This window comes from Vombatus ursinus, unplaced genomic scaffold (genome assembly GCF_900497805.2).
Source record: "Vombatus ursinus unplaced genomic scaffold, bare-nosed wombat genome assembly UNPS02014801.1, whole genome shotgun sequence".
Taxonomy (NCBI): domain Eukaryota; kingdom Metazoa; phylum Chordata; class Mammalia; order Diprotodontia; family Vombatidae; genus Vombatus; species Vombatus ursinus.
Genome location: NW_020954579.1, coordinates 2,922,202 through 2,932,132, shown reverse-complemented (window position 1 = coordinate 2,932,132; position 9,931 = coordinate 2,922,202). Strand labels below are relative to the sequence as shown.

Genomic DNA, 9,931 nt, shown 5'->3' with positions numbered 1-9,931 from the left:
CACACACACACACACACACACACACACACACACACACACACACACACTTTGATCCCTTTATGACCTCACTTCACATTGACTCTCAGCTTGTCACATCCTTTCCTAGAATTGAGAGCTGGAAGTAAGTTAGCAGTAAGCAGTAAGTAAGTAATTCTGCCTCAGACGTTTAAGGCACAGCTTTTCTGGGCCTCATTCCAGTGTGATGGTTCCTAACATTTTTTTTTGTTCTACAAATGGTCCAGGGGTGGGGAACCCCTTTCAACAACAACAACAAAAAAAAGCGTGAGCCCCCAGGGTCATTTAATATACTACTCAGAATACTCTTTACAATTATTTATTGCTTCAGGCACCATTAAAAATTTTTAGCACAAGCTCCAAAGGGGTTCACAGACTGTTAAATGGGAATCACTGCTCTTGTTCAATCCTTTCATTTTAGAGAAAAAGACAGTGAGGTGGCCCTGAGGGATGACTTGGCCAGGTCAGACAAATAACAACAGCAAAACTGGAATTTTAGCCCAGATGCTCTTAATTCTAGTGTCTTCTGAATAATGATGTCGTAGAGTCCTTTAAGGCTTCCACCTAGAGGCAGCTAGATGGCTCAGGGGATGGAGCACTGGGCCTGGAGTCAGGCAGACCTGAGTTACAATCCAGCCTCAAACACTTACTAGCTGTGTGACCCTGGGCAAGTCACTTAACCTTCATCCACTGAAGAGGAGATGGCAATCTACTCCAATAGCCACAAAAACTCTAAGGTCATTATGGTCCACAGGGTTAGGAAGAGTCAAACACAACTAAACAAGACTTCCAAAGAGCACTTTGTTTACAAAAACCTCAGAGAGAGTACAAGTATTATTAGCTTTACACATGAAGGAAAGAAGGTCCAGAAAGATATTAAATTATTTGGCCAGGGTCTACTTCACTACCACTAGTTCACCAATAGTTTATGTTTGTCTTGAGACTCCAAATCTAGTGCTTTCCCCTGTGTGTCATACTTCCTCTTCAAAGTTAAAATAAAGTCTCATTGACTAGATTATCCCCCGATTTGACCTTCAGTAGAGAAGAACTGGGGCAGCTAGGTGCTGGACCAGGAGTCAGGAAGACTCATCTTTGTGAGTTCAAATCTGGCCTCAGACACTTAGCTGTGTGACCCTGGACAAGTCACTTAACTCTGTTGGCCTCAGTTTCCTCATTCTGTAAAAACGATCTGGAGAAGGAAATGGCAAACCACTCTAGTATCTCTACCAAGAAAACCCCAAATGGGGTCACGAAGAGTTGGATGTGACTGAGCGACAATAACAACAAAAGAGAAGACATACATGGGTATGAGTGTGGGTGGGTATCTTCAGAAACTTGAAGGCCTCCCTTATGGAAAAAAGAGAGGTATAGTCCAAGTTGTGGATGTTACAAGGAGGCAGATTCAGGCTCATTATGAGAAGGACTTTCTAACAGAGCTATTCACTAATAGAATGGTGTCTGTTGTTAAGTAGTGAGCTTCACGTCACTGAAAAGTGTTCAAGAAGAGCCTAGATGACAATCCCTCCGGGATATCATAAAAGACATTCCTACATGGGGGGATCACCAAATTAGATGACCTCTAAAGCTTATCCTACCTCTTAAAATTCTCAACCTGTGACTTTTTGTTAATATCCTAGCAATATCCTTTATGGGAACACATAGAAATTCTCCCATAGGCTATCTGCTCTCTTCCTTCTGTCAGCCCCCTATTCAAACTGGGGAATGTGAAAATATTAATAAAAGCCAACAACTATTTTATGTTTTACACATATTATCCCACTGGAGCCTTACAACACTCCTACAAAGTAAGCATTACAGGTTTTCTCACCCTTATTTTACACCTGAATAAACTGAGGCTCCGAGAATCACTTAATGTGATTTAACTATCTTTGTGGCTACGGACAAGTGTCAGAGTCAGGATTTGAACAGTGCTCTTCCTGATTCTAATTCTAGCACACTACACAAAAGCAGTGTTTAAGGTCATGAAGGAAATATCTTGGTATAGTCAGAAAGACCTGAGTTCTAATCCTGCATCAGACTTTTTTTAAAAAGCTGTATCACCTTGAGCAAGTCACAGCTTTTCTTGGCCTCAGTTTACTCATCTGTAAAATGGGATTCATGGTGCTATGGAAGGAGCACTGGATTTGGAGTGGGAGTACTTGGGTCAGAATTCCAGCTCTGGCACTTACTAGGTATGGGACATTGAACATGTTACTTAGCTTCCCGAGGTCTCAGTTTCCTCATCTGTAAAATGAGGGGCTGTACTCAGTAACCTTTGAGGTCCCTTCTAGCTCTAAATCTCTGCTCCTATGATTCTTGGCCAAAAGAATAAAGCTAATCCAAATCCACAAACACCTCTTCCCCAGAAACAGAGAGATAATAATTAGTGATAATAACAGATAACATTTATGTAGTGCTAACTATGTTCCAGGCACAGTGCTAAGAACTTTACAAGTATTATCTCATTCGATCCTCAAAACAACCCTGGGAGGTAGGTGATATTATTAACCCCATTTTAGTTGAGGAAACTGAGGTAAACAGAAGTTGTGACTTGGCCAAGGTCACACAGCTAGGACATGTCTGAGGCTACATTTGAACTCAGGTTTTCCTGACTCCAGGCCTAGCACTCTTTCCACAGAGAAGAACATAGAAAAAAGGGAGATTCAGAGAAAAGGGAAGGAAAGGTGTGGGGAAAAGACTGGCCATTTAGCTTTTGCTCAAAGACCTCCTCTCTCCTGAGACCATTCATTTCACTTGTATCCCTCTTAGGAAGTTTTTTTGCAACTGCCACCCAATTCATTTTCCATCAATAGACTCAGGGGAATAGTGTTTAACAAAATATATATCTCATATAGCATGTATTTTTTAAAAATGCAACAACAATAACAACAATTTTAAAAAACCGTGTGGGAATGAAAAGATGTTACCCAATATAATCAAAAGTATCTTTCAAGGGCTAAGAGCTGGTTTTATTCATAACAGAGAAACACTGGAAACTTTCCCAGTAAAGGAAAGATGCCTACAGTCCCCCCCATCACAGCACCATAGGGTTGGAAGGGACCTCAGATGATGATGAGATGATCTTCATCTCATCTAGTCCCACCCCTGCTGAGCAGGATTGACCTCTCATCATCCTCAACAACGGGTCATCCAGCCTGTGTGCGCTTCCAATGACAGGGACCTCACTACCTCCTGAGGCAGTTCATTCCATTTGTAGAAAGCTCTAAGTGTTTATATATTTTCCCCTTTTTAGGGAGGGTAGAGGGTGGCAAAGATCGGCATCTTGACTGGTGATTTCATCCTTGTGAGGGAACTCCAGGTGTGGAAGTTTGACGACTCCCCCATCAATTAAAGCCTTAAGGGAGTTAATTAACCTCCTCTTTTTTTTCTTCTTTATATTGAGCCCAAATCTCTAGTTTCCACCCCGTTAGTTGTACTTCTGCTCCTGGGGCCATGGAAAACCCGACCAATCCCTCTGCCACGTAAGATCTGAGACTGATTAAGCATTTCGAGATCAGTTGAGTGTTAGCAAGGCTAGCTAGAGCAATGAGACAACTGGACTCCCGAATCCCCGAATTGGAAGTTTCCGTACTCTCCTGATTAACCCTCCCTTCTCTCCCCAAGGGCTCGTGGGCCCCAAAGAAAGAGCCGTACACGCGGGAAATGCTGGCGATCTCCTTCATCTCGGCGGTAAACCGCAAACGCAAGAAGAGATGCGAAGCTCGGGGGCTAGGGAGCAGCACAGACGACGACTCGGAGCAGGAGGCCCACAAGCCGGGGATGGGGCTGCCGTCGGTGGCGGTCCAGGACGGCCCTGGAGGGCAGCCGTCGGAAGCCGGTGACGCCGGGGAGCCGAGCCGCCACAGCCCCCCGAGGGTCCCCAAGGAGGGGGTTGAGGAGCGGCCCCCCGCCGACACCCGCTCCATCGTCTCCGGCTACTCCACGCTGTCCACCATGGACCGCAGCGTGTGCTCGGGGGCCGAGGGTCGCGGCGGAGGCGGAGGGGGCGCCGGCGACGAGGCCGACGACGAACGCAGCGAGCTGAGCCACGTGGAGACCGACACTGAGGGCGGCGGCGGGCCGCGCCCGGGACCCGAGGGCCGGCTGCCCCGACGGCCCTCCTTCAGCTCTCACCACCTGATGCACTGCGACACTCTGGCCCGCCGGCGCCTCTCCCGTAGCCGGCCCGACGGAGACGACGGGGGCGCCGGGGGCCGGGCTCCCCACTCCCCCGCCGACCTCGCCGGCTCTGCCTCGTCCAGCAGCCAGGAGTCGCTGCGGCCGCCGCCCGCAGCGGGGGGGAAGGCGGCCCTTACCGCCCGCCCCTCGCTGACCGAGCAGCTACGGCTGCGGCTCCGGGGCTCTGCTGACGACATGTTCGGGGTGAAGCTCCGGAGGCCTCTGTCCCCCGAAACCCGACGGCGCCGCAGCAGCTGGAGGCGGCACACAGTGGTGGTGCAGAGCCCCCTGACCGACCTCAACTTCAATGAGTGGAAGGAGCTGGGGGACGGCGGCGCCCTGACCGCTGGAGAGGGGGCCCCGCCCCGGCCTCACAGTGACAATAAAGACTCGGGCCTCAGCAGTCTGGAGTCAACCAAGGCTCGGCCCTCCTCCACCTCCGCTTCCCTGCCGCCTGAGTCCGGGGAGCTGGCCAGCTCGCGCAGCCAGGCGCCCCGTCGAACAGCTACGTCGCGGCTCCACCAGTGTCTGTGACCCTGGCGCTCACTCCTTCGCCACGGAGCCACTTTTCTGTTCTTGTGATTCTTCAACTTTCGATCTTGGGGGTGGGGGTGGGGCTGCTTCTGTCCCTCCCAGAGTCACCTTTATTTTCCTGCTTGGCCAGATAGGGGGAAAAGGCAAGTGAGGTCTCTTGCGTTTATGTTTTTACTCTGGAATTGGTGAGAGAGAAGAAAATGGGAAGCTGGGGGACAAAGTGAGGGAGTGTGAAGAAGACAGGGATGGAAAGAGAGAGGAAGTCAGGGAGAGAAGAGAAGCAGATAAGCCCTGGAGAGAGAAGGGAGGGGAATATGTGAAAGACGGCTAAGTGGGGTAAAATAAAGACAGTTCCCGGCATTCTATGATAACCTGTATGTTTGCTTCTGTGTACCCCTCTGGAGCCTTACACCCATGAGCCCAACCATCCCCCTTTAACTATGCAGGGGAGGAGCACCCCTTGGTTTTATTCTAAAGGAAAGATGAATGATGCCAATTGCTTACTTCTCCCCTTATCCTGACCTCAGCCCTAGTCATGGATACCTGATTCAGGAATTAGGCACAGGCACAATTTCGCATCTCCTGGAACCATTGCGTGGAGGGGCTTGGGGGACCTAGTTATTACCTTATGTGGATGTATGCCGTGTGTGTCTGTATTTGTGTGCACTGTAGTCCCAGCCAACAAATTTCTGTAGCAGTTTTCAACCTGTCCCCTGCTGTCTGTAAGCGTCCCTGCTAGAAGTCAACTTTCACCTGCTTTCTTCCTGACCCGTGCAGACTGGGCCATTATTCTCACTTTGTCCCCTGCTGCTTGTCCAAGTGAGGTCAGAGGGAGAGACAGGGGGCCCCGGCAAAGACAAACACCGGGACTTCCCCTAACTCTAAAAGTTTGACAAATGTCTCGGAGCTCTGATTATCACCCCGCGAAGGGCTTTGACCATGGGGAGCTGCAGTAGCAAGATGCCCATTCAGTTTTTTTTTTCGTGGGGGGGGGGAACTTTAGGTGCCTCCTTCTCCTTCCCTCTACTTCTGTTTTGTTCTTCCAACCCAGTCTGCTCTAGTTTTCAGGAAATGAGCATCTGGGCCACCATTTCCCAAGGGGGACAGGGATCACCGCCACTAATACTCACCTACACATACACATCCCACTGGCTAAGAAGTCAAGTTATTCTCTTCAAGGTGGGTGGGTAGGGCTGCCACCTCTCTCCCTACATTGTAAATAGACTGAAAATAACCAGATGACTCCACCCCACTCCAAAATCCAGTCATTCCAGGGAAGTGTTGACGGGATTTCGCTTTCCATGGCTGGCAGTTTTCCTATTTTATGCAAAGATTTGCTGTAAAGTGGATTTCTCTCCCCACCCCCCCCCTTTTTTGTAAATAGTGTCTTTAAATGTGTAACATATTATAAAGAATTTATAAGGATTTTTAAAGATGTTTCACTCATTTAAAAAGTGTTGTAACAGTGTTGGATAAATTTCACTTTTCACCCCCCAACTCTTACCCTCCCATCTCGGCATGTCTCTTCTTTCCAAGTGTCATTGGGACACCTTTCTTTAGGCAACAACTAAAAGTTTCTGTTTCTGAAAAATCCTGTCTTAAAAGTGCAGTCTATATATTGGAAATAAATGGCCTTCTTCAAAGAGTCTGGTGTTTCACTTGTTTTGGTGGGACCAAAGATTTTGATCTTAGCCTCTTACTCAGTGGTTCTTAACCTTTTCTGTGGCATGGACTCCTTTGGCAATCTGGTGAAGTCTAGAGACCACCTTCTCAGAATAACTTTTTTAAATGCATGAAATAAAATATATAGTATTACAAAGGAAATACAATTAAGAAAATTTAAAAAAAAACAAGTTCAGGACATTAAGTTAAGAATCCTTGAATAGTAATACATCACCCTGATTTTACAGACAAAGAGAATGATGCTAGAGAGATCAAGTGAATTGGCCAAAGTCACACAGACAGTAAGAGGCAGTTCTGAGGCTCAAACCCATAAACTCTGAATCCAGATCTAATACTTTTCTACTGTACCTTGGAGAAGGATGACACAATCAGATTCTAGGAAGAGGGGGAGGTCACAAGACCAATGGGATTTAGATCTGGAAGGGACATATGACCCAACATCCCACCTTCACCAGTTTTATAGAGAAATAAAATCATTTCTTTACATGCAAAAAATTGTCAATTATCATCACATCAATAATAATAGCCACTAGGGGCAGGTAGGTGGTGCAGTGGATAGAGCACCGGCCCGGGAGTCTGGAGGACCCAAGCTCAAATCCAGCCTCAGACACTTGACACTAGTTGTGTGACTCTGGGCAAGTCACTTAACACCACTGCCTATGCCCCCACCCCCAATAATAACAATAGCCTCTGTGGCAGTTCAAAGGTTTGGCTCTTTTAAGTCCTGGGGGTGCTCAGAGGTTAATTGAATGTTGAGTACACTTTTTTCTATTCTTGTTTGGAATGAGGATAAGGCATGGTCTCTTGCTACAGAAATGAACAAATGGATGCCTCTATTGTCTCCTAGTTAGCATGGAGGTGACCCTAAGTTCTTGAAACGCTATGCTTTCGGAGTTCAAACCCTAGTAAGTCCTACCAAATTGGAAAAGCTTCAGTTACTCACTGGGCTATTGCCTGTGTAGCCTGTATCTGTCATGTGAGACTGGATTAGTACAATTTGTACTCACTGGTCTTGAGAACAGAGAAGTTCATCCATATATGATGAAGTGTTTTTATATTTTAATTTTTTGGGCACGGCTCATGTAGACTGTTTATTAAGCCCCTGAGGGGGTTGAGATCTATTTCTGTGGAAGTCACAAGTCTTCACACACATTTTAAACAAACTATTGTGATCATTTTATTTCCATATAATGGATTTCCTTTGTGATCCTATGTATTTTATGCATTTAAAAATATCTGTTTTCTTTTTTTTGTTTGTTTGTTTTTTAGGCAATCTGGGTTAAGTGATTTGCCCAGGGTCACATAGCTAGTAAGTGTCTGAGGCCACATTTGAACTCAGGTTCTCATAACTCCAGGACTGGTGCTCAATCCACTGTGCCACCTAGTTGTCCCTTAAAAACATTATTCTAAGAAATCCATAGACTCCACCAGGCTGTCAGAGGGGTCCAGGACACAAAGACTTCCAAACCTACTGGAAGTTAGGAAACCATCCTAATTGGCTCAGTGATTCTGAGATTGTAGAATGGAAAAAGGAGCTCAATCCAGAGTATTCAAGAGAGCCACTCCCAAAATGGTGTTTCGTGGTAGGAGCAGAGGGCATTTTGGTTTAACAGATGTCATTCTCAGTACAGGGAAGGCCAACCACAAAAAGAGGGAGTGTGTAAACCTGTGCTCCAGGTGGAGGGAGTAATTCAGTGGGATGGGGAAAAATTTTAGCTAGAAGATAGCGAAACAAAGCTTGGATTGCTCACTCAGGGCTTGGTAATTTTCTGTTATGTATACCTTCAAATATCTGTAATTTTATTCTTGAGACATCTTGACCCATCTACCCTTTTCCCTTCTGAGGATGCCCCAGAAAATGTCTGGAATATGTGGCACTAGGGAAGGAAAGAAGGAAGTAGGGCCTGGAAGTACAACTATAAAGCAAAAGAAAGTTGAAAGGGGATTAGGTGAGACCAGAGACTATCTTATTTTTCTATATGTATCCCCAGTGCTTACTACAATGCTTTGCACATAGTAAAATCTTAGTAAGTGGGTTTTTTTTTTTTCTCATTCACCCATTCATTAAGTCTCCAAGACTTGGGCTTGCTAAGTTCCTGAGAGAAATCATTCTTTAAGTTCATTCATTCACTCCATAAGTCCTGGGCCTGCTGCTTCTCTTATGAGGTCATCCTAAGATACAGGATACCTGCTTATCTGTCAGCAATAAGGATGGAAACAGTTGTAAAGAGGGACTTCCCCATGAAGAAGACTAAGGGTTTGGTTTTGTTTTTTTTTTATTATATTGAAAGATAAGGAAACCTAGGCTAGAGGAGACTGGAGACAGATTTCAAGTCAGAATGCTCTGCCTAAGCAGTGAGAGTGCAGAATGAAGGGTGGACACATATCTTGATGAGGCTATGGGAGAACAAGAAAAATCCTAGTCACACTCACAAGCCTCTAATAAATTTTGTCTATGTGATATGCCAGACAAATTAATCTCTAGTTAGACCTAAGTTTGGATTAAACTCCACAAAACTTGTCTATTTCTATGCCTTTCCATTTTATTGGTTTCTTCCAATTTCTTAGGAGTAAAAGTTCCTTTGGAAAAACTCCAGCCCTTAGGAAAGGGAGTTTCTCTCACCTTGGTCAGTGCAGAGGAGTTGTGTAGCATATTTCCTAAGGATCAGGAAGGTAAGGTTCAGATTGGGGTTGGAGTAGAATGGCAGTCACCAGCCCAGTTCTGTATTCCACGGAAAACCACTGGGGCTGAGATCAAGACTGGCAGAACACCCAGGAAGGGCAGAGTTAGGGCTAGTTGTGATGGAACCGCACATTGCCCCTGAGTGATATACCTAGTGGCAGGACTGGGAGAGAACCATTTGGATAAGTCTCAAGTGAGCCTGTCCCATTGGGCAAAGTCAAAATTATACAAGCCAAAGGACTGTATAATGTCTATTAATTCTGGTTTTCATTACACTGGAAACTGGGTAGTACCTTGAGCTACCAGAGAATGAAAAGAGATGCTGGCAATGTCCAGGAAAGTATGCAGAGAGCTGGGTTTGGAAGTCAGGAAGTCCAACTCATCTGAGAAAAGAACTCCCTTCACTCTTTCGGGGAGGGGGGTGTTCAAAGTTGTGGGTTATGTAGATTGATTTTGCTCATCATTATCTTCTTGCTCTTTTTAGTTTTTAAAAAAATCTTTGTTATATATTGATTTGTTTTGCTCATTTTCCCCTTGTTCTTTTTATTTTTTTTAAATCTTTTTTTATAGGGAATTGCTCTCTGGGAAGAGACAGGGGGAAGGATAAAGGAAGAAATGTAGGTGATGTAAAAACAAAAGATAATGATAAAAAGTTGGTTTTTTAAAATCCATCTTAGCTATCAAAATGAAATTGTGGCTGTTGGAATGGAAGAGGGGTTTGCTGGGGATACTAAGCCTCATTGTGGTGGAACTCAGAGTGAAGTCAAGAGGATGCAGGCAGGATTTACAACTCTGCTTAGAGAACAGTAAAGAGGAGCCTTCTGCTGACAGTGGTCA

At 45.6% G+C, this 9,931-nt stretch overlaps 1 protein-coding gene across 5 annotated transcripts in view; it reads left to right on the top strand.

Moving 5' to 3' along the window:
* Nucleotides 1-6,373, top strand: part of ARHGAP23 (Rho GTPase activating protein 23) — a 121,359-nt gene extending 114,986 nt beyond the window's left edge. For all 5 annotated transcript variants that reach the window (XM_027872995.1, XM_027872991.1, XM_027872993.1 and 2 more), the window contains one exon: nt 3,640-6,373. In XM_027872995.1, coding sequence (XP_027728796.1) covers nt 3,640-4,728 — 1,089 coding nt within the window. In that variant the 3' untranslated portion in view covers nt 4,729-6,373. The remainder of the gene's footprint in view (nt 1-3,639) is intronic.
* The last annotated feature ends 3,558 nt before the right edge of the window (nt 6,374-9,931 follow it).